This window comes from Onychostruthus taczanowskii, unplaced genomic scaffold, assembly GCF_017590055.1.
Source record: "Onychostruthus taczanowskii isolate IOZ18803 unplaced genomic scaffold, ASM1759005v1 scaffold65, whole genome shotgun sequence".
In the NCBI taxonomy this organism is placed as follows: Eukaryota; Metazoa; Chordata; class Aves; order Passeriformes; family Passeridae; genus Onychostruthus; species Onychostruthus taczanowskii.
The window spans coordinates 4,385,592-4,408,092 of record NW_024504233.1 but is presented as its reverse complement, the minus strand read 5'-3'; the positions used below and the strand labels follow the sequence as shown (position 1 = coordinate 4,408,092).

General features: G+C 45.0%; 1 protein-coding gene across 1 annotated transcript in view; it reads left to right on the top strand.

Annotated features, from left to right (window-relative positions):
* Positions 1-9,702: 9,702 nt before the first annotated feature.
* The window catches only part of NIBAN1 (niban apoptosis regulator 1), a 50,958-nt gene continuing 38,159 nt past the window's right edge, over positions 9,703-22,501 (top strand). The window contains exon 1 of the mRNA XM_041420758.1: positions 9,703-9,816. Coding sequence (XP_041276692.1) covers positions 9,762-9,816 — 55 coding nt within the window. The 5' untranslated portion in view covers positions 9,703-9,761. The remainder of the gene's footprint in view (positions 9,817-22,501) is intronic.

Here is a 22,501-nt window from a genome sequence, read left to right as displayed (position 1 = left end):
CAGCTGTGCTTTGACACCTCATTCTAGTGACACTTGTCATCTGTCATGATCACACTTGGGGCTGGTGCTTCGTGGGCTCCACCTGGAGAGCTGCACCCAGCTCTGGGACCACAGCTCAGGGAAGATGTGGGGCTCTTGGAGCCTGAGGAGGCCACAGAGATGCTCCCAGGGCTGGAGCCCTCAGCCTGGGAAAGCTGGGGGTGTGCACCTGAAGGAAAGAAGGCTCTAGGGACACCTTAGAGCCCCTTCCAGTGCCTAAAGGGGCTCCAGGAGAGCTGGAGAGGGACTTGGAACAAGGGATGGAGGGGCAGGACACATGGAATGGCTTCCACTGCAGAAGGGGATTGGGCAGAAGTTCTCTCCATCCCTGGCAGTGCCCAAGGCCAGGCTGAACAGGGCTTGGAGCAACCTGGGCAGTGGAAGGTGTCCCTGCCCATGGCAGGAGGTGGAACAGTATGGGCTTTAAAGTCCCTCCCTGCCCAAACCATCCCATGATTCTATGATTCCACATGAATTTAATTTTATTTCTCCTTCTTTTCAGAGGATTTTCACAAAACTCTGGAAAGGCTCAAGTTAATCAGCAAGCTCCCCCAATCTTTGTTGTGGTGCATTCTTCTTGTCTTGGACTAACAATACAGGCAGTGCCTTCAGCTGGGAGCCAGGAGCCAAGTGGAGACCAGCGATAAAGAGAAGGAAGGAGGAGCAAGGGAGAGTTTGACCTCACAGCTTTTGTTTAAATTGCTGGTTCTTTTTAGTATTTCCTCTTGTTATTCTTTAGGTATTGGGGAAAGAGAAGGGAACCACAGCCAGACCATTATGTATGCTTAGTCCATAATCTGCACATTTTTATAATCTCTTTTTTTATTTTTTCCCTTTATTTTATTGGTTGTTTAAATAACGACAGAAATATACCAGCGAAATGGAGACTAAAATTTTGCAAGGTTTTAATTCTGGGCAGTGTGCCAAGTAAAAGGTAATTGTTGGCAAGACTCCGAGGTTTGGTTTGCATGCTGCTTTCAGTCCACAGCAGGGATCCTTACAGCTCAATTATTCTATACAGACAACATGCTCAAAAAGCTTAATTTTAAAATGGGCTAAGCAGCTGTTAGAGAAGGTTAGCACCCCCAATTCCAGCCTCCTGCACACTTCTGTGTTCCTGGTCCTTGACAGAGTAATGAAAGACCCCCCAATTCTATCCAGCAGTTACTGCAAGATGTGGCAAAAGGCAGCCTTAAGGTGGCTCAGCTGCTGAACATCCAGTGTGCCGTGAGAAATGGGGCAAGGCCACTGCTGCTTCTTCTGCTGGTTATTTAGACAGGCAAGAGCTAATTTGTGCATCTGAACACATCAAGGGAAAACACATTAAGGCTAGTACAAACAACTTGCCCCAAGGAGAAATTCTGTCTGGGTTTAAGTGGAAGAAAATCACTGTGAGAACAATTAAACATTGCACTAGGTTGCCAGGGAAGTGGTAACATTTCCCTCACTGGAAATATTCAAGGTTTGGCTTGACAGAGCCCTGGACAGCCTAACACAAGGTCCTGCTTCCAGCAGAAGTTTGGAGCAGATGGGCTCCAGAAGTCCCTTCCAAACTGGATTTTTCTGTGATCTATGATAATACTTTTAATCATCATGTTTCAAAGTTGGGATAACAGAAGAATGTTGTTATTTGCTCTCATGTAAGGAAAATGAGGATTCCAGTGTCTGCGGAAATACTGACTTTATTATGAAATAGAAAAGGAAGGAAAAGCAATAGTTGCATTTCACTTACAAACATTAGTGCAACTGACTGTGGTCTAAACCAGTCTGGTAAAGTTGAACAGAGTAGGTAACCAGGAGAACAGAGGTTTCTGCTAAACATCATCAAAAAAAGCAATAAAATCATCTCTTTTGATCTGCAGAAAGCAGTTTTAATGCAGTAAATATGACAGTGTGTTCAGTACTGCGCAGCAAAACAGCTGGGACTGTGATGGTGGATGTGTCTGAAAGTTTTAAAATCAGTATTATGCTTTCCTATAACAGCCAAATAAGCACTGGCATTTAAAATGCTTAAAAAAAAAAAAACAAAACACACACAGAATTACTAGAGTAATTTGATAGAGTTTAACAATTCTATCAGTTCTCAATAGTACTAGTGATTTGAGAGAGTTTATCAAGTCTAAGTAGATCATTACTACATAATCAAGCCACTGCTGTTTCTTCTGTTGGTTTTTTAGGGAGGCAAGAGTGAACCCAAGGCAGGTATGGTGCTAGAAAAGCAGATTAATTGTTACCCACATTAACAACTGGAGAAGCAACAGAGTGTAAAAAGATTATTAGTACACTAGTTAACTACATCTGTACTCCTAAAGGACGCTGAAAGACCTTGTGCCCAGCTTTTATCACACAAATAAGTCACGGTAATAATTAATTGGAAAGATTTTTGCTGGCTGCTCCACCATGAGGATGTGCTGATGCTGCTGAGGAGGTGATGTCCTCCTGTCCAGGCACACTTTGGGTGAGCTGGAGAGGAGCAGGAGGCTGACAGGATCCCAGGGATGGGGGGTGTCTCACCCACTGATGGGATGAGTGTGGGATTGCTGTCAGGCTGCTCCCTGGGTGGCTTTTCCAGCCCAGCAGCCAGGCTTGGTTGGATGGACTTGTGCTCTCAGCATCTGCACTAAGCGAACCGAAAAACTTGTAAACACTTTGTGATCCATCTACTGCAAGTTCAAAACCTTGGAGGGATAAGTTTTTTATAAAATTATCTGGAACAAAAATGAAGCAGACAAGACAATCACTTTGGAGAGGGGAAAATACATCAAAAATCCAAACTATTCAATTTTCCTTTGTGTGTCTCCTTTTGAACTTTTGCAGCCCCTTCAGTGTGCAGGATGGTTTAGCAAATCCCACTTTATTTGTTACACATGCCTCCCTGGATGGGGTCCTGAGGAGAAGCTCCTCCATGGAAAATGGAGACTTGGAACAGGAAAGCTGTGTTTAAACCCCATGCTTGGTCCTAACGAATACAGTTGGAATAAAAAGCAACCAAAACCATCTGTGGCCAGAAGAAGCAAATCCAGATGTCGTGGGGATTTAGCTCTCTCCTTCATTAATCATGTCTGCAGGATCATTCAGCTTCTGCAGCCTTCGCCTGCTGGACTTTTGAGGGGTTGTTAATAATACAGGAACAGCAGCTCACTTGGGAAGAAAGTTTCAGTCACATCTTTGATAATCAAATGGAAGTAGAATTTCTTACTCCTCTAAGCAGAGTCACTATGATTCCCTTAGTTAAGATGAGAAAATGAAAGGTTTAATTTCTGGATTTGGCATCTTGCCTTACTAAACTCTGTTCAGAGGCAGTGGGACGCCTCAGCCTTCCCTTCTTACCAGGCTGCCTCCTACAAAATCCTCCCTATAAACTTACTTGGTCTTCCCAGGCAGGTGTGGCTGCCCATTTGAAGCAGTGAAGAACCCACTGGATCTCCACCAGATGGCTTTTTATTCTGGATTTCCTGCTGAGATCAGCAGATTGGGCAGTGCCCTCTCCTTTGCAGTGCTGTAGCCGTGGGAGCAGCAGGCAGGGCACTCAGCTGGGGTTTATTCTCTGCTTTCTGAGCACCACCTCTGTTTTCACGTGAGGGAACAAACCCACGAGTCCTGTTTGACAATGAGGGAACTTCAACAATGGATCTGTGAGGGCCTGTGCATTAGTTGTTTTGACATGAATGTCCCAACTAATTAAATTACAGCCTCTAATGGCAGCTGAGCAGGAATGATCACCTCATTTGTCATTTAACAGATTTCATAACTAGTGACTAAGCAGAGAAGGAAATGGTGTTTGAATTTACCAAATACATTTTGTATATTTAAAAAACAGGAAAGTTCAACGTGTGTATTTTATTTTAATTTACATATACACAAACCATGTCATTTCTTGGCCAGTGGGGCAGGCAAATGGAGTGTGCCACAGCTGGAGGTGATTCTTAACCCTTACTTAATTCCTTACTTTATAGGAAATAAAATCCAGAACCATATCTTCAAGCTTCTGAGTTCTGCATCCTTATTCAGGGGTTTTATTCCTGTCCCAGATGCCCTCAGTCTCATGGTATGTCCTCACAATCCATTTCACTCCCTCACCATTCCCAGGGGTGCTGGGTTTGCTGCACCTCTTTCCTTTCCTGTTCTTCTAGATCCAGCATTGCCACCCAGCCTTCCAGAGGGAGACTCCAACTTCAAAGAGCCACAGTGCTGACATCAAAAGAGCAAGCAAACAAGCTTGAAACAGTTCTCCCATCAGGTTCCTGACATGGCAATGACAGGGCCAGCAGCACTCCCCCAGGAAAACTGGGGAGGAGACAAGTCCAAGGGAACTTTTCACCACAGGGCTGAAAGAAAAATTACTTCACATTAAGGTAAGGCAGAGTCTCTTGTTCTTGTGGGGTTACTGATTTGAGAGGATTTTTTCACTCCAGGTGTGCAGTGCTTTCCCTTCTCCACAGCTGCTGCCTGGAGCTGTACTTGGGACAATCTGTTTATTTGTAATAAATCAATTTTAGACTCTGTTTTAAAAAGCAGTCTTGACATGCCAGTTGGTAATGTGCCTGAAGTACTAACAGATTGTGCATTTGGTTGTAAGGAGTATCACTTAGAACAGATTTGCAAGGGTTTGGTTGCACTCCATAAATGCTGGGAACCTGAGAGCCACTGAAGGGCCCTTTGGATAGAAACCAAAAGAGCAGAGCTCTCTGGAGTGAGCACCATGAGCACTGTGCTGCTCCCCTCAGCTTTGAGGAGGAATTCTAGAGGAGCAGCATTCTTCTCTTGTGCTCACCTGGTGCCTTAAAGGCCCAGCTGCTCGAATCCTCCCACTCCAGAATCTCAGGGCTCAGAAGAGAGAGAAGCTTCTTGTTGTCATTACTGGGAAGTTTTCATCATCCAACCTCACTCTTGGACAACAAAGAAAAAAGAGGTTTTTTAACCTCAAGTTTTCTACCTTTCCACTCAAAAGTATTTAGTGTTTGAGGAACAAGATGTGTGTTGTTTGGATATTGAGGATGGAAATGCTCAATTTGTAGCAATGCTGATGTCTAGCTGAGCCCTGCTATGAGCTAGGGGTATGTGTCTATATATTTATTAAATCCAAGTACAGAATTACAGAATTCTGCCATGTCACCATAAATGCATTATTAGAACATTCTATTGCAGGAGTTTCAAAAACCTCTCAGATTATGTATCCCATTCAGTTCTGTGGGCAAAATTGACATATCTGAACAATTTGCAACCAAGCAGGGTAGAATAATGAGTGTCATTTATAATTTGGTTTTCTATAAGCACTGTTTTTCAATGAGTATTCCAATGAATATTGTTCACATGTTGAATGTGAGCAACACAATAAAGCATAATTAGGAAGAAAATAAGGAGTGAGAAAGGCAACCAGCAAAGCCTCCTCCTGCTTTGAACTGTGCACTCAGCAGTTTGATTATATTTTGATCTACATAACCTTTGAAAGGTAGAACTACAGATAAAATTACATAATTTTACCACCATTTACTACTGAAATATTCCTTTGCCTTGCCTTCCCTCCTTCATGAGTGGTTCAGCTGTCATCCACACTTTTCAGTTACAAAAGTAAGGGGTTTTACCTGATTTCTTCATTTGAATAATGACCATAAACACCATTTTTACCTCTTTCCTGGAACATCCAGTTCATAAATGAAGCAGCATACTGTCTCCAGACCATGCTTTTTCATTTTATCTTGGTGTAAGATACTTTCTCTAGCAAGATCAGCAATTCACTGGCACAGCCTCCTCAGGGGCGTAGCAGGTTCTCTGTTGCTGAAGTTCTCAATGTGCAATGGCACAGGGTGTTAGATAATCTCCTTAGACTCCCTTTCTCAGGAGAGGTTCGAGGACCTTTCGAGGTCTCTCCCAGACCTGGGCTGCTCCATGATTCTGGGATTAGGAACTTGTCAAAATCCACTCTCCTCTGTGTGTGTTTTCAGTGCTCCATGCTGGTTGGTCTCTCAGAATAAGGGCAGTAGCTAAAGCACAACCAACTCTTAACCTTTTTTTTAAGGCTATTTTATCAAAATGTTATTTTTGCTTTTCCAGACAGAACAGCTGTGATTCTCTTAGAGTATCCTCTGTAGCTAGATTTTAAGACCTCCTTCTAACCTTTTGAAAAGAACTCATAGGAATAGCATTTTTGTTTTTCTTACAGGGAAAGGATTCAGAATATACTTCAACCAACAGTCTGTCCTGAGAAAAGGGCTGTTTTTATTTTGTCACATGTCCCTCACACTGTCTGCAACCTGATTTTGACTTTCAGACAATAATGATTAGGAGTTTCCTCTAGCAATAGATGATTATTATTTATTCATTACAGTTTCATTACATTTGCAGCTGGCTATGTCAACAGCACATTGTTGTCCTGCCTACAAAGCCAGCAGCCTTAAAATGGCTCCTTTCCCTTGGAGAAATCCTAGAAGGTACTTTTTGGATAATGAATCATATCTCCCAATGGATTTCACACACCTTTCACTTTAATGCTTCTGTTTGATAACAAACCATGTCTCTGAGGCAACCAAGAGGGCTATGGGGGAGCACACACAGGGTGAACCTGTTCTCCCTCTGGAGAAAGGGCAGAGCCAAGTGCTCTTGTGCAGCTTGGCAAACAAGCTGGTTCCTTGGCACGTCCCCTTTCCAATCGCACAAGGAGGAGCAGCCAGCAAGGGGGCCCAGATGTTATCAGTCCCTCTGGTGACACCTCTGCAGGCTGTCAGCCCTGTGGTTGTGTTAAGGACTGTGTGTTTGACTGAGAGCCCCTGGAAGCTTATTCCATGGTGAGCCCGCGGTGCTGGGAATGGACCTGGTCATGTCTGGGGCACATCAGGGTTCCATTGCAGCGGGAGATCAAATAGATGAGATTGTGGAGACAACCTCCTTCTCCCTCCCTCTCTCCCTTCCTTCTTTCCCTTCCTCTCCTCCCTCCCTCCCACCCTCCCAAAGCAGAATTTGGCAGTGACAGTGCACTGCACTTTTTGGATACCAGAGCTCCCAGTACTTCCACTGGCTGCCTCATGGGTCCAGAGCATGAGGAAGACTCTGGTGATGTAAGGAACCACCTCCCTCCATGTCACTGTGCCACAAGTGAGCTCAGAGAGGCAGCAGAGGTAGCTCTTCATCCTTTGTTTGGAAAGAAAGGTTTCTCCTGATCCTCTTCATTCAGGAATTCTCTTTCATTTTGCCCTTTAGGATATAATGCAACCTTTAGGATATAATACAACCTTTAGGCTATAGTACAAAACAGTGTTTAGAGAAGGACTTTTGGGGTGTGTAAAGATAAACGCAACCCTTAAAGATCAATATTTCATAGGAGAAAAAGTGGGAAAATACTTGTTTTGGTTGTATTACTTTATCATCGATAGCTGCAGTGCAGGTGTGTCACATCAACTTAAAATTTAATGTGGCAAATTCCTTATCTTAAGGATGGTTTTTGTTTTAAGAAGTACATAAATAAGATCATTTATCTTTGTTCCTGATTTGGCTCACATTTCTCATGGTGTCTTTTTAAGATGATAAAGACACAAGCTTTGCCATTAAAACACAGCATTTCCCTATCTTAAAAAGGAAATCACAGTCTTTAATTAGCAAGCATTTATGAAATGCCTGGGGATCTTGTGGATCAGGTAGTAACAAAGTATAGAATGTTATAACCAAATAAACTCCTCAGCTCTCATTTTGTTTTTACCCTAGCTGTAATTAGACAGGGAGGTTTCCCACTCAGTGCACATTCTGACATCTGTTGTGGGGTATGGATTTGGCATATTTTCATCTGCTAAAAGATGGGACGGAACTGCAATCCACTTCATGGCTCATGAATTCTCCAAGGCTTATCTCTCTAGACTCCTGGAGCTGACTTGTCCATTTCATGTGATGAAAAGCTCCTCAGCTACATTTGATAAAAGATACACTACACTGAGCAGAGCCTGAATTCCCCTCTGAGTTAATGCCTTCAAAACACACACCAGTATTTCCTTACTGCTGTCTGCTCACACAGCTGAGATGCAGTGAGAAAATCACAGCAGGCACCTTGCTGAGAGCTTTCAAATATATTTAAAACAGAGCCTGGTTCACATTTGACCTCTGGAAGTGCTGTTGATTTAATGTTTTAGCTCAGCTGAGGTCTCAATAGACTTGTGAGATGCTGGCTCAGTGATGCTCTGGATGAGCCTGCTCTCCTCAAGGTAGTGAAGCAATTGCTCCATCACACTTAGATACCACCAGTGTGTGCCCAGAGAACATGAATTTTGGAAGGAAAGAGATTGTTTAGCACAATACTGAACTTGATGTCGCATATCATCTGCAATATTTCAAATCTGATCAAGTTCAGTGTTGGTTTAAAAACCCCAAGATGGTTGGTTTATTCAGCCCCAACATGTTTCACCATTCTGTGATCAGCTGAGTGGCACAGGATAAACCTACCGACCCTGTCAGCAAAGCTGAAATATGTGCAAGCAATTTCACAGTGAGTGGCAGATGTGTACAAGCTGAATGAGAAGTGTTTAATGGCAAAATGAGTAACTTCCAGTAACTGTGAACCTCCAGCACGTCAGCAAAATCCACATTCATTGCAACTCATCAGCTCCATACAAAACATATGAGGCCCAATAAGGGATGGCACCTTGCCCATGGCCAGTCAGGTGGATTAATGTTATAAAACCAGCAAAGAATAAGGAAGTACTTTAGAAAGTCACATCTGGGTATCATGTGAAATAATTATTCAGGATAAGAGAATTCAAATATCTGTTCCATACTGTCTTACATGGCTGTGCTGAGGATCTGCACACTGGTGTGCTTGCCTGTTTTAGGAAGTTGTTTCAATCACTGGGCAATATTTACTGAAGTGATGTGTATTTTAGTGCCTGCTTGTGTAGGTTTACTGTTCATCCTGGAATCAAACACACAATGGCAATTTGCAGTATTCCTGGGAAGAGTGAGACAACATGGCCCTGAAGACTGAGCCATAAATCACAGAATCACAGAAAGATGGAATGGGTTGGGTCAGAAGGGACCTTAAATTCATCTCATTCCACCCCCTGCCATGGGCAGGGACACCTTCCACTATCCCAGGCTTCTCCAAGCCCCATGCAGCCTGGCCTTGGACACTTCCAGGGATCCAGGGGCAGCCACAGCTTCTCTGGGCACCCTGTGCCAGGGCGTTTATCACAGAATCATAGAATTATCAAGGTTGGAACAGACCTCTAAAATCTTGGGAGTTCAAACTCCCAAGTGCTGCCCCCTCAGCACTTGCACTGTCACCCCTAAACCACTGCACGCATCACCCAGCGCCAGACCCCGCTGCCTCCTGGACACCTCCGGGAGAGGCATTTCGGTCCTGTTTAACCGTGCCTTTACTGCGGCGCGGTCCTTAACGTGACCTTTGGAGAAACTCCGGAGACAAACTCCAACCGTGTCTCCGTGGGGATGACGAGTGACAGCGGGGCAGAGCGGAGCGGGGCACAACGAGCAGCCGGGGGCGAGCGTGCCTGGAGCCCGGAGCCGCCGCGGGCCGTGGGGCGGCGGGGGCACCGCGATCCCTCTTGGGTCCCTCTTGGTCCCTCTTGGGTCCCTCTTGGTCCCTGTCTGGTCCCTCTTGGGTCCCTGCCGGGCCCGGCGGGGCGGGGCAGGGCCGGGGCAGGGGCGGTGCCTGCGGAGGAAGCGGCGGGAGCGGTACGGGCTCGGCGGGAGTGCGGGGCTGTCGCAGCTCCCACCGAGCCATGGGCGCCTCTGCCTCCGCGCCGCTGGACGACAGCAAGTGCGCCTACATCCGAGGTACGGGCTGGGGCAGCGCTCCGGGAGCCCCGGGCTCGGGAAAGCCGCCGGGAGCGCTCCGGGACCCCCGGGGCTGGGGGACCGCCGGCACCGCTCCGGGAGCCCCGGGCTCGGGAAAGCCTCGGGAGCGCTCCGGGAGCCCCGGGCTCGGGAAGCGCCCCGGGAGCCCCGCGCATCCCGGGCAGCGCTCGGCAGCCGGCGGACAGCGCGGGTTGAGCCGATTCTCACCGTCCCCAGGAGTTTGGAGCAGTTTCTTAAGGGCGATGTTTTATAAGTTTTCACTGCGGGAGTTAGTTATAAGTAGAGGGGGAAACTTGAGTGTGGCGCGCTGAGGCTGAGTTTGCCCGTGTGACAGATCCCGGCCCTCCAGAGCCGGCAGATTCCGGGACACCGGGCTTTGCCGGTGTGAACCCAACCAGCACCATATGGGCTGATGCTTTGCCAAGCCCTTTGGAGGCAGTGGCAACGCTGCTGGTGGGTTCCGAGGTAAAAAAGGCGGGTACCTTACACAGTCTGACTGTGTAAGGGCAATTCTTTATCCCATTAAAATGTTAGGAGAGAGAAAGCAAACAAAGCAATAGGCTTTAAGTTATGTATATTGCTGTCAAACTACGAAAGAAAAGTGTAATTCTGGGGTTTGGGGTGATTTTTTCTTAGTTGTGTAGTTTGGTGTGAAACACAGCTGACTCTTACCTGTGCTGCTTATCGCTCAGCCAGCAGGTAGAGTATTTGCAAAGCAAATTTTAAGGCTGAAGATTTACAAGTGGGATAAAAGTGTGCATGAGAAAAGGAAGCCCAGTTTTAGCACTTGATGTATGATGCATGCAGAGCCTGCGAGAGCCCTCTCTTGGAGATCAAACTCGGTGCTGAGGATTTGGGCTGGAGGGGGACTCCTGGGTGATGCCCACAACCCAGCTTGTCCTTGGATTTCTTTGCTTTGGGATGTTTGTGTGGTGCAGAGGGAGTGCAAACACTGAGCTGCTGCTCTGTTAGGACTCCTTTGAAATCACAGTCTTTCAAGAGATTCCCATATTGGGAAGGATGTCCAGTTAGTAAATGGCTTTCACCCAAAAAGCAGTCAGCGGAGCTACTGGCCTCACACACCGAGATTTTTCATCAGTCCTCCTCTCAGTACTGTCAGTTTTTCCTGCCCTGTTGAGGGTGGTTTCAAGTCCCATCAGAGCCATGAGGGTGCAGTCTCTGTGGATTTCTGTTTTTCTTTACATTCATCCCCACGTTGCAGCCAAAATTGCATTTTCACAGTTCAGCATTTAATTTGCCTGCAGCTCACAGGGAGGGTACCTTGTCCATGCTGAGAGCTCTGCAGCACTCCAGACACAGTTCTTGTTTGCCCATCAACATCTTTGCATGGGCAAGAGCCAGAGGGAAGTCACTGTGGAAGAAGGAATTATAATCCTGTGCTCATCCCCTGGCTCACATCTGCTGTTGGTGCTGTGAGGATCCCCCACTCAAAGCTCCTGGTTGGAAAAATAATTAATGAGGCACTTTGTATAAAGGCTGCCTGTGAATCAGTACTTCTGAGGAGAAAAAGAATTGTGAAGAGCATCTGAAATGGGAACAGAGTGGGATCGAGCCAGCTCACAAACCTACTGCTGATGTTAGGCTGGAGCGTGTGGGAGTCAGGCCTTGCTGTCTGTCCTACACACCTGGGTGTGATTTATTTGCAGAGGAGCCCTGTGGTGAAGAAGAACCATGTGCAGAACCATGTGGAAGCACTGAGTCGGTAGCTTGATTAAGCTGTATGTTTTTCAGCTGGCTTTGTGAAGCTTGGGTGGGTTTTTCTAGTGGGATGGCAGCTATTGGGGCTCTTTTTCTCTAGAGGTGATGAAGGGGTGTCCTCAGTAAAAAGGACAGGGAAAGACTTGCTTTTTGTCAGCAGAATTGTCAGTCCATAGGTGCTGGAATGGGACAGCACTGGTGAGGGAGGGAGGTGGGGAGACAGCAAGCCAAAGGAGCCAGCAACACTCTCCAAACTTTATGCATTTTGGGATGCTCCCTCATATGCCCAAATACCAGTAGCCTCAAGACAGGAAATCCTGAGTGAGAAATTTACTTCAAGTGAGAGCTTGGTGTAGTTCATGGTTGTTTTCATGATGGTGTAATTTAATTTCTTGTTGCCGTAATGATAATTTAATTTGTCTGGAATTAAATGGATTGTAAAGCCTTGTAGTTTACTCAGACAACATTTAAGCTAAAGCACAGTGTAATGAATGGAAATGAGGGGCTGAGCATAAAGGCAGTGGATGTCCTGTGCAGGGCAGGAGTTGGACTTGATGAATCTTGTGGGTCTGTTCCAGCTCTGTGTGTTCCACAATTCCATGTTACAGCTTCTGCATCAACACAGGTACAGTTCTACAGGTTTTCTGACTTCTGGAAGTCTACTCACATTGTTTGTGGGATGAGAGGAGAACCAAATGAGGACAGGAATTACGTGAGATGTAAAATTATGTTGGAAATATGCAAACCTGGTCAGACAGGTGCTTCAGTAACCCCTCAAGAACCTGCCCTCAGCGCTGGCACCCCCAGGTAGAGCCTGGGAGCCGCTCTGCTGTCTGTGCTTTCCTGTGGTGAATGGGGGTGAGCCTTGTCAGACCAGCTGCAGAAAGGAATCCCAGAGAAAACCAGGAAGGCATCCCACGCAGAGTCTCAGTTACTGAATGCAAAGCCTGGGATTTCCACCTAAAACTGCTTCCAGCTTCCATCCTCTTAGGGAAAATGGGGAAGGACTGAACCAGCCAACACACACAGCTGTGTGTGATTGTACACGGGGCAATACTTAGGCAATATCATGACCTGAAGGGCATGAATTACAGAAAATGTAATTATTGACCTGGTAATGTGCATCCCCTGCTGCAAACAATGCCTAAGAAGAGAACAGACAATGCCAATGGGTGATTTTCCAGGCAGTCTTCACAGGGAAATTGAGGCTGTGTTTGAAACTGCAGGGACAGGGATCTTCCTTGTGAAGTTTGAATCAACTGCCTAAACACTTAGTTGGAACTGAAAATGCTTTGCAAAACAATTTTTACACTCAAGACATCTCTGTATATGTTTATATCTTGTGAAGTTACATTTTGCAAGCCATTGCAACATCTTTTGTCTTTGTTGAGTAGAAATTAACAAAAATTGATCACTGTTGGGGGATGAAATCACAAATAAAATATCAGGACTTGATATTCCTTATTCCTACCTGAAGGAAATGAATATCATAGTGAAATAATGGAAAAATGAGTTAGTAGGGATTCCTGTCAGCAGTGGGGACAGGTTGTGTCCTCTGGGAGAAGGTGTGTGGAGGATATTTAGGGGGAAGGGGGAGACAGCCAGACCACATGCACTGCAGCCTTACTAGTCTGGAAACCTTAGGAGTTTTAAAGGTGTTTTTCTGTGCTGTGCCGCATAGGCCTGTTTTTCTAACCAGACCTATGGAAAAATACATTTTTCCACCTATTTAAATCCATAAGATATTTTAAATACGCACACATTGTAAGCAGTAAAATTACTTAAAGCCCTCCAAAATGAAAAGAAAATTTTATAGTAATTCCTCTAGGTTTTGGACTGGGGCCTTGAAAAAGATGACTTGTGGCAGAGATAATCCTGCTTTGTGGGATTTTGGTGGGACTACATGGAGATTATTCAGGATGTGAGTAAAATTGAGTTTAAAACGTGGCAGTAATAATTAGGGGACTGGGAGTTGGTCATGTGAAAAGAGTTTATTAAAAAAATTTGTGCTCTCAGTTTACTGAGGCATGGGCTAACCTTATGATGGGAGTTTTTTTGTTGGGTGAATTGTCTAATGATCCTTGAGGAGTGCTACACCCAAGAGGGAGCGGTCCAGGGCGGTGGTGGGGAGTTTTGGGCTCGGGGTGCAGTCACGAAATTCAGGAATCAGCTGAAAGTGCCTGCTAAAGCAGCTCAGTGGTATGTCCTGAGAGATACCACTGAGATTGTGCCAGAGGTATCACCCCTGCTGATGGAAATGTGTTGCTTTAGTGTCCCTACTAGCAGACAGGAAGCAATCAAGGATGAGGCTCTTACAGCTGGCAAAGATGGCACTGCCCTTAAAGTGTTGATGATTTTCCATTTCTGCAATCTCAGCAGCAGAAGTAGTAGGTGACCAAGCTCTGCTCTGTCACAAGTTGTGTGTTGGGACTAATTTTTTTTTTAAATTTTCAGAAGTGGAAAGATTTCAAGCACCTAACACCAGTAATTTCAACAGGTGCATCTCCAAAACACTTCAGCATATGAAAAATTGAACTTCTCTGAAGGTTGTTTTTTCGTAAAGACACTTGGTATGCTTGACTGTATCCTGGGCTACCCATTTCTATAAACAGACATCTGTCCAGAGGATGAGGCTTTGTAGTCATTTGCTTTGGATTTGTTTGTTTAAATGCAGTTTCTTCCTTCCCTTCTCTTCCATCTCTCTCCTCCCCCAGGCAGGTGGGACCCCCAGCACAGGGAGCAGTGGCTGTGACCAGGATGGACCCTGTGGATTTCCTCATTGTTTAGGAAGCTTTTCCAGGCAGAAAAACTTTGTTGTTCTTTTGAGGTGACAGTGAAAGCTATTACTTAATGTTTGTAAGAAACTTCTTTCTAGCCATTTGTTTTACTTAGGAATTTCAGCGTGGTGGTAATTAAGTCGGGATTTTGCACAATGATCACACGCTGTAGGTGTGTTCCTACAAGATGTAGCATACTTGGAAAAGCAGACAGACCCCCATTCTGTCCTGTTTTAGAGGCTGCAGGGGAGCCTGCTTTACCCTTCACTTGAAAGACAAGATAGGAAACGGGTTGTCAGCTTTCCAGGAAACCAGGTGAATAAATTCCAGCAGTGCTACAGAGATGAGTCCCACCAACTCAGAGGGACAGAAGCCAAGAGCCTGATACAGCTCTGGAGTGAAAGTCTCAGCCAGCGTGCACTGAGCTGGCAGGAGGAGTGCTGCAGGATGGAGGAATGACTTGGAATTAATTGTGGAAAAGCTGGCCTTTCTTTGGACAGGCACTCAGACTGGATGTTGGATTTTCTGCTTTAAACTGTCACTTACCCTTCTGGTTTTAATTTGGTGTGTGACTGCAAGTACAGCAGGGTCTGTACAAGTCTTGCTGCACTCCCTGCCTTTACTTCCAGTCTGTTCCAAGCTGGTTGTTCCGTGTTCCAGAAATTCTCTCTTCCATTTTCTGTAGGTGAGCACGGTTGTGACATCATGCAGAGCAGGAGTGCCCCATCCCTGGAAGTGTCCAAGGCCAGGTTGGACAGGGCCTGGAGCACCTTCCTGGTCTAGTGGAAGGTGTCCCTGCTCCTGGCAGGGGTGGAATGAGATGGGCTTTAAAGTCATTCCAACAAATTCTACAAGTGTGGGGTCTCTCTGGGCCTAACAGCATCTTAGAGGCAGCTTTTCCTTTTTACCTGGTGAGGTTTATGGTAAAAGCTGACTTGATTTGCCTGCAACTCCAAAAATCTAAGGAAGAGGCAGAACAATGTTTTCATTCAGAAGCATGTATTAAATCCAGAATTCATGATAGTACCATCTAGTCCAATCCAAATAGGGATAAATACCCACGGAAGGAAGAAGTGAGGTAAAGCACACAGGAAATTCAGATTTCAATAAGCATGTAAGATTTTATTATATGCACCTTGCAAAGTTTCCAAGTTCTTGAAGACTGTAAGAAATTAAATTTTTAAAGGAAAATCCTTTTGGCTTTACTTGTTTTCTGAGAAGTTTTAGTGCTCAGAGAGATTGTTGCTTTTGGAGCCAGTAGCAGATTTTCATCCCATAGTTTTGATAGATGGTGCCTGCCTGTGCTGGAAAGGAGGGGAAGCTTCTCTTTGGGTTTTATGGCCTTTAATTCAAGGGGCCAAGTGCTTTTTCTTACCTTTTGACTGAATGCAAGCAAAAGGCATCCAGGGATGTGATTGATGGAAAAGGTACTTGCCACCCACATGGACAGAATTTACTGTCCTTGGTAACTTTCAGATTCAGCTTTGGGAGACTAAGGAAGGATATACCTTCTCTGTTCCATTTCCATTGTTCAAATAGTCCATTGTTAACTTCTCTCAAAAGCTCCACGAGCAATTTTGGAAGTTTCCAGCCTTGTTATCTTGCAACAGAAATTTTCCCTAATCAAAGCAGGAGGTGAAATGTTTCAGTTCTCTTTGTTAGTGAGTAAAATATTGTCTGTGATCGCACCCTGTTTGCCTTCTGTATGTGGCTTGAGGTTTTCCTAAACCCAGAAATGCCAGTTACCCAGTTTGTGTCCCAGAGCTGCATTAGGCTCTGTGCCTGTTCAGCAGGATCATCTCAAGCCCCTACACCACAGCAGCCCACGTACAGGAACTACCCTTAAAGATGCTGTGCTGCATCACTGGGTCTGAAAAACGAAAGGTGGCTTTTCTCTGGTCTTTTTTTGGGTAGTGTGAGGGAAGGGAAACCACAGCGTTGTAGGGGAAGAAATGCATGTGGCATTTTTCATGCTTTTCTTGTCACTGTAAAAGAAACTAGGTACAGTGTTGAATTAGGCACAGGGGTCAGTGGAAAGAATATCTCAGTAGAAAAAGTGAGAAAAAGGATCATCCTTGCCCCATATCTGTAATTAAGAGACACACTGTAAGTGTGCTGTGCCTTTGTACTTGATGTTTTCCAAAATCTTGAATACTGGAAGTTCTTAAATTAGTGCAGCTTGGCCACAAATTGTAAGACAGTCTTTGCATCGGATAGACATTTTATTGGTATGAAAGGGAGAAAAAGCAAGCTCTGGGATGATGAAAGCAGCTTTGTTGGTGGTGCCTTTGGGCAGTGGCAGCTGCAGAGCCAGTGTCTAGGTGGAGAAGGGTGATATTCATAAGGAATGTGCTTTTAAAGTAAATCTTTTTCCTTTGCATGGAACAACCACACTGTTCTCTTCACACGTGGAGAACAATTAAAAGTTGTTCCAAGTTTTTGATCCTACTTGCAAGCATTTTACTTGCTTTTGCAGTTAAAGGACAGTAATGAAACAAGGCAAACTCTTCCATCAAAGCAAGATTAAAGCTTGTGCAAATGGCTCATACTTCTGTGAAGAAAGGGTTCTTCTGCCTGGGTCTCCTAAAATCTTTGTCCTGTGTCTTTCTAGTAGTCTTATATATATTAAAAAAAGTTTGCTGCTGATTCTGCACTGAAGCTCATTTTGGTATGGATAGCCTAAGATTTTAGTGACTTTGTTTCTCTAAGTATTTAATTAAGTGTTATATCTTGAATTCCTAAGCCTTTAATTTTCATGCTTCTGTAATATTTGTGAATAGGTCTGACCAAGTAGTAGCTGTTACACTTTGGCTACTACTGAAGCTTTAAGGCTAAAATTTAGGTCATTGTAGTACTACCAAAGTTGTTATGTAGTTATTGCATCTTTTTTGTTTCATGGTTTTTAAAGCTAGGGAGTTGTCTTAGCTGCAGTGCAGGAAGCAGAAAACAAAAGCGAGGCTGACTCTTGGGCTTTTCTGAATACATGAGTAAGAGGTTAAAAGCAGTATACTTTTCAAGAGTATGTAGATAGTTTTTGTATGGTTGAAATTCTTTTAGGAAACGAGTGAGATCAGAAGTAGTGTAGTTCCTTTCTAAGTCAATATTTTAAGCCAAAACTAGTGATTGAAGTGGCCTTTTGGGTGCTGTTTGTGATGAGGTTGGTTTTAAGCCTGTAGCTGTGCCATGCCCTGCACCCCGTGTCCCTGAGGACTGGGCAGTTCCAGGGATGTCACCCACATTGTTGTGTGACACCATCGGTGCTGCTGTGCACTCCTTGTTGGGAGCCCACCAGCCCAGGGTCTCCCAGGGGTTTTTGAGCTGTGAACAGGGCAGGCACCCCATCAGCCTCTTCTTCTCCAGGGTGAACAATCCCAGCTCTCTCAGCCTGTCACTAAATGCTTTCACATCCAGCCTTACAAAGAAATACCTACAGCTTCTGTATGTTATAAAGCCACCCGGGGTTTCCCCTGGAGGTTTATGTTCCATGTGAGGGGAGCTGCAGGTTTTGCAGGGCTCAGAGGCCACCTCTGGCCATGCTTACCAGATCCCTGCTCCCTTCCTGTGATAGCCCATTTACTACTGATTTTTGGTTCACTGTGCTTGGGACCTCAGCTAAAAAAATGTACCCTCATGTGCTGTATCTGGAAATTTTCTGCCTGCCAAGGAGCTTTTCCTTGCTCTTTTCAGAGGTACGCGGGTGTTGCTGCTTCAGATTTACAGAAGGTGCCAGCTCCATCCCACTCAGAATCCATCTCACTGAGCCCCTCTCATCTCCTGTCTCAGGAAGGCATTTCTAGAGCTTTACGTGGTATTTCTCTTCCTCTGCATGAAACCACAGTTGCTGTTTGTGCTGTGATTCTCTGCGGGACATTGTTGTCATGTTGGAGACACCAGGCTTGGAGCAGGATTTGGGATGTTAAATACCTTGGGTGAACATTGTCTAAAGACCAGCTTGCTTTTACTGAGCATGATACAGAGGATCTTTATGTATTTCACTTGATATTCCAACATTGCAGTGGTCACACGAGAGGAAAGGCAAGTTCTCATCCTCCCCAGGCAAAGATTTAATGGCTGGGCCTGTGCAAAAGAAAGGACAAAAAGGCTTTTTTGCTTTTTAAGGTTATTCTGTAAAGTAATGTCAGTGTAATTTAGTCTGCCAGACAATTTCCAGTGTATGCAGTTGCAGATGAGGCTTTGCCAGCCTTCAGCTGTCCAGACTGAAGTTTCCATGCTGAGCATTTGCCCCAAATTGCCATTTTGAGAAAACTGCAGCTAAAATGGATGAGGGTGCTTTTTTTTTTCATTTGGGTTTTTTGGTTGGTTGTTTGGTTTTGCTTTGTTGGGTTTTTGGGGAGAGGAGGTTTTGGGGTTTTTTTGTGAATTAAGCTAAAGAAAACATCCTTTCCTCTTCTTTTGAGCAGGTCAGGCATGGCCTGCAGGCAAGGGAAGGGCTTGGGGGCCATAGAGGTAGAATAGGGGAAACTGGAGGTGAGTGGGAAAGGAGCTTTCCAGCCATTGCCCGTGTTCTCCTGCTGGACTAAACCCTGTTGTTTCCATGTTTGCCCTCGGTGCAGGCTAGAAAAAGCTGCCACAGCTCCCAGCAGCTGTTCACTGCTGTGAGCAAAGCAAACACAGCTTTGTACCTTACAGGCTTAAGTGAGAGGGGGAAACTCCATGGATCTGAAGCCCTGAGCTCATTGCTGATGCTTGAAGGAGACCAGGGTGCAAAGGCTTATCTTTGGTGTGGTTTTCTACTGCTTCATTCAGAAGGAAGCCCCAGATTCATTGCTTGGGTTTTTTCTTTCCTTCTGGGATTTCCTGTGCACCTGCCAAGCTGCAGAGTGCTGTGCAGCCATTGCTTAGCTGATCTTGCTGCTGTTTGATTTCATGTGTCACAAGGAGTTACGGCTTTTATTTGGGGCTTGACAAACCTGGTGCCTAATTTTTTTGGGAACTGACAATTTTGATGCTCTCCCCAAGTTTCCAGCCAGGTTCTTGCTTTGCTCGGGCACTCAGCACTTCTCTAAATCAGGAAAAGAAGGTGGCAGGAGCCATGTGTGAGCTTCTCCTGTAAGTGCCACATGTTTTATCCACCTTTACATTCTGCAGTAGAGATAGATCCGCTTCTCTGGGGTGATGTTTACCTGCTTTTAAACGTAAATCAAGTTCCTGCTATTTCCAGCTCACTGTGCCACAAACTTTCAGAGCTCTAGAATGAATGGGACAGGTACATATGAGGTAGAAGATGGTATTTTTAGGTGTGATTGTAAAGGAAAGTAACTTTAATTACTGCTGCTTGTCCTCCATCTGTCTGGATGGGACACTCAGTGCTCTGGGCCGGTGACACAGTGGGAATTGGGCACTGGTTGGACTCAGTGGTCTGGGAGGGTTTTCCAGCCTGAATGATTCTGGTATTCTGTGTTTCCATCATGTCCTACCAAACCCAAGGGAAGCAGTGGGGAGGAAGAGTGCCCAGAACACAACTGAGGCTGTATTTGGTATGTGACACACACCCGAGATCTGTGGCAAAAGAATCTTCTGGGGAAGACTTTGGAGCTTGGGCTTGGTGTGTTCAGCCCTTAGGAGCTGTGGCCACATAGTGGTGACATCAAAAACTGAGGCAGCACTGGGTGTTTTTAAGGAGGAAGCTGAGTTCTGAGTGAATGAAGGAGGAAGGCCCCATCTGAAATCAGCACCAACTTCCCTTACAACTGGAAAGAACACGAAGCAGCCCAGCACATCCCATTCCAGAACGGGGGTGACTAAAGCTGATACCACACTGGCAGACAGAGGAGTTACCAGCGTAAACAAACGTCCCACGCCGCTGTGTTGCTCAGAGTGTAAAATACTACATGGTAATTCTGAGCAAGAGCTTGTGGTTTGTTAGTTACTCATCTCTTCTACACGGCTTTTTCTTGGCGTGCCTTAAATATGCAGGCAGCAGGAAGTGTGGTCAGCTGAAAAGTTGCTCTTCTGTAGCGCTTGGCATTGGCAGGTGTTACTTTTGTGACCATAAACCGAATTCAGGCTTGCCTTGGGGGTGCTCCTAAACCTGGATCTCACAGGGTGCTGGGGCTGGAGGGAAGCACTGGCTGGGTTTGATTGTTACCATCTGCAAGAGAGCTGCTTTTAAATAAAATCCAGCCTCCCTGGCAGCTGAGTGTCTGGAGTTGTGCTGTTGAGGGGCTACCCCAAAACTCAGCTGACTCTGAGGATGCTGCACAGCGCTGAGTTTCTGTGGCTGTTGTGTTTGGTCGCCTTGGCTGAATGGGTGCCAGGGCTGTGAGTGTGCACAGCCTTGGGAGGATGGGAGAGCTGCGTTTCAGATGGGGCCCATCTCTCTATTCACAGATTTAACTCTGTTTGGATGATGAGAATGGAGACATCTGTAAAAAGTAACAGTCCCCCTTCCTTCCAGAATAAGGCTATGAGCTTTCCAGCTGTTGGCTAAGACAGGTTTTCCTGTTGAAATAGCTTTTGTCTGAAGTAAGTCTAAAACAATATGGTTATAGTAACTGAAAATATTTCTTTGTCCATTCTAGTTGTAAATCCAAGTGGTTTGATTCATTGCTACTTCTTGTAGCAGCTCTTTGGTCCAGAAAACCTTATGGAATCTTCCAGTGAAGTGCCCACTGCTTGGTAAAATGCAGTTTTGCTTATTTTGTGTATTTTCTTTACCATATTGTGTGTGACTAATTTTCATTTATCTTCACAGTCTCACAATTCCAGAACACACTCTTGCTTTCCTTCAGAAGTCCCATCATCCTGAATAATGCAAAGACAAGCCCATAACATTCATTCATGTGGCTCTTGTTTGCAACCACAATAAAATGGATTGTGCCATGTATTTGTCAGCTGATGCCATCCTATATTCATAAAATTTGCTTGGGATCTTTTCTTAGTTCTGCAGAGTTTAAAGATGAGCTCATTAGGCATCTCTCTGATGTGTAATTATTCTGGGCTGAATAATGTTAATCAGAATATATGCAATTTATATACAGTAGGTAGGCAAAGAAGTGTGTATGTTTAAAAAATTAGTTTGCCAGAGCAGATTTGCAATAAAAGTGGATCTAATGCACTTAAGAGATTTGTATTTTCTTTTGAATACCTTTTTTAAAAAAAACAAATCATGTTTGCTGTCTCAGGAAAGTTTTACTTCTGTATGGTGGGTGTCTTGACTACATTTATGTATTTTGTTTAAATTTCAAGACATGCTATTTTACAAATCAGAGGAGCCCTCAGAGATTAGGAGTTTAGAAAGCATGTCAGGGTATCTGCTCAATCTGGAAGCCAGGGCTGCATGATCTCCTCTGACTTGGTTGGTGTTGCTCTGTACTAGGCATTCTTGGATGAGGTAAGACCTGATGCTTTCGTGTTTCTCTCAGCAGGTTCTGAAACACACTAAGCAGATATTTTTAATACACCCAACCAAAAATTGTGATTTTTAGAATGCCAGCTGGCATTTAGAGCTCCAGCTTGGCTTCAGAGGCGCTGAGCACCCACCTGGCAGCTGGTGGTTGGTATCAGCTGTTCTGGAAACAGGAGGAGCTGCCTCACACCAGTGCAGCAAAAGTAACTGTGAAAAAATGCCTTTGCATTTTCAGTGTGTGTGTCCTCTTAGTGCCAGGGGTGCTTCTAAAGTGGAAGTAATTACAACAGAAGGACCTGACCTCATTTCTTGTTCAAAAGGGGTTGTAAGAAGACTGTCATCTCCTGAACAATGGATTTGTGGCTGTTGGCTAAGGCACATGTCCCTCAGAGGGAGCAGAATTGGAAACCAGCATGTTAAATCTGTGTTGTGTTGTCCTGACCTCGGAATTTCTGAGACTGGTGAAGAAAAAGTCCTGACTCCATTTAAACCCAAACTTTTGGAGCCAGAAGGCTCAGCCTGACTGACTTGTTTATGAAGGTTTGGTGCACTTTTGCTAGTAAAGCTCAGAGTAGAGCAGGGACCATAAGATCCATTTATTCAACACTGTCTATGTGTTTTTTTCACTGGAAATTACAAAAACCCCATGAATCTTATTGGGTTTTGTGAATACACTTTTCCAGAATCCCTGGCTTGTTCTTGTTCTATTACACTTTTCACTGCTCTGCTTTTTCCTTAATCAAGAGCCTGCCTGTTTGCGTGAAGCTGCTGGGTTTATGCAAAAGCTGTGGTGAAGCAG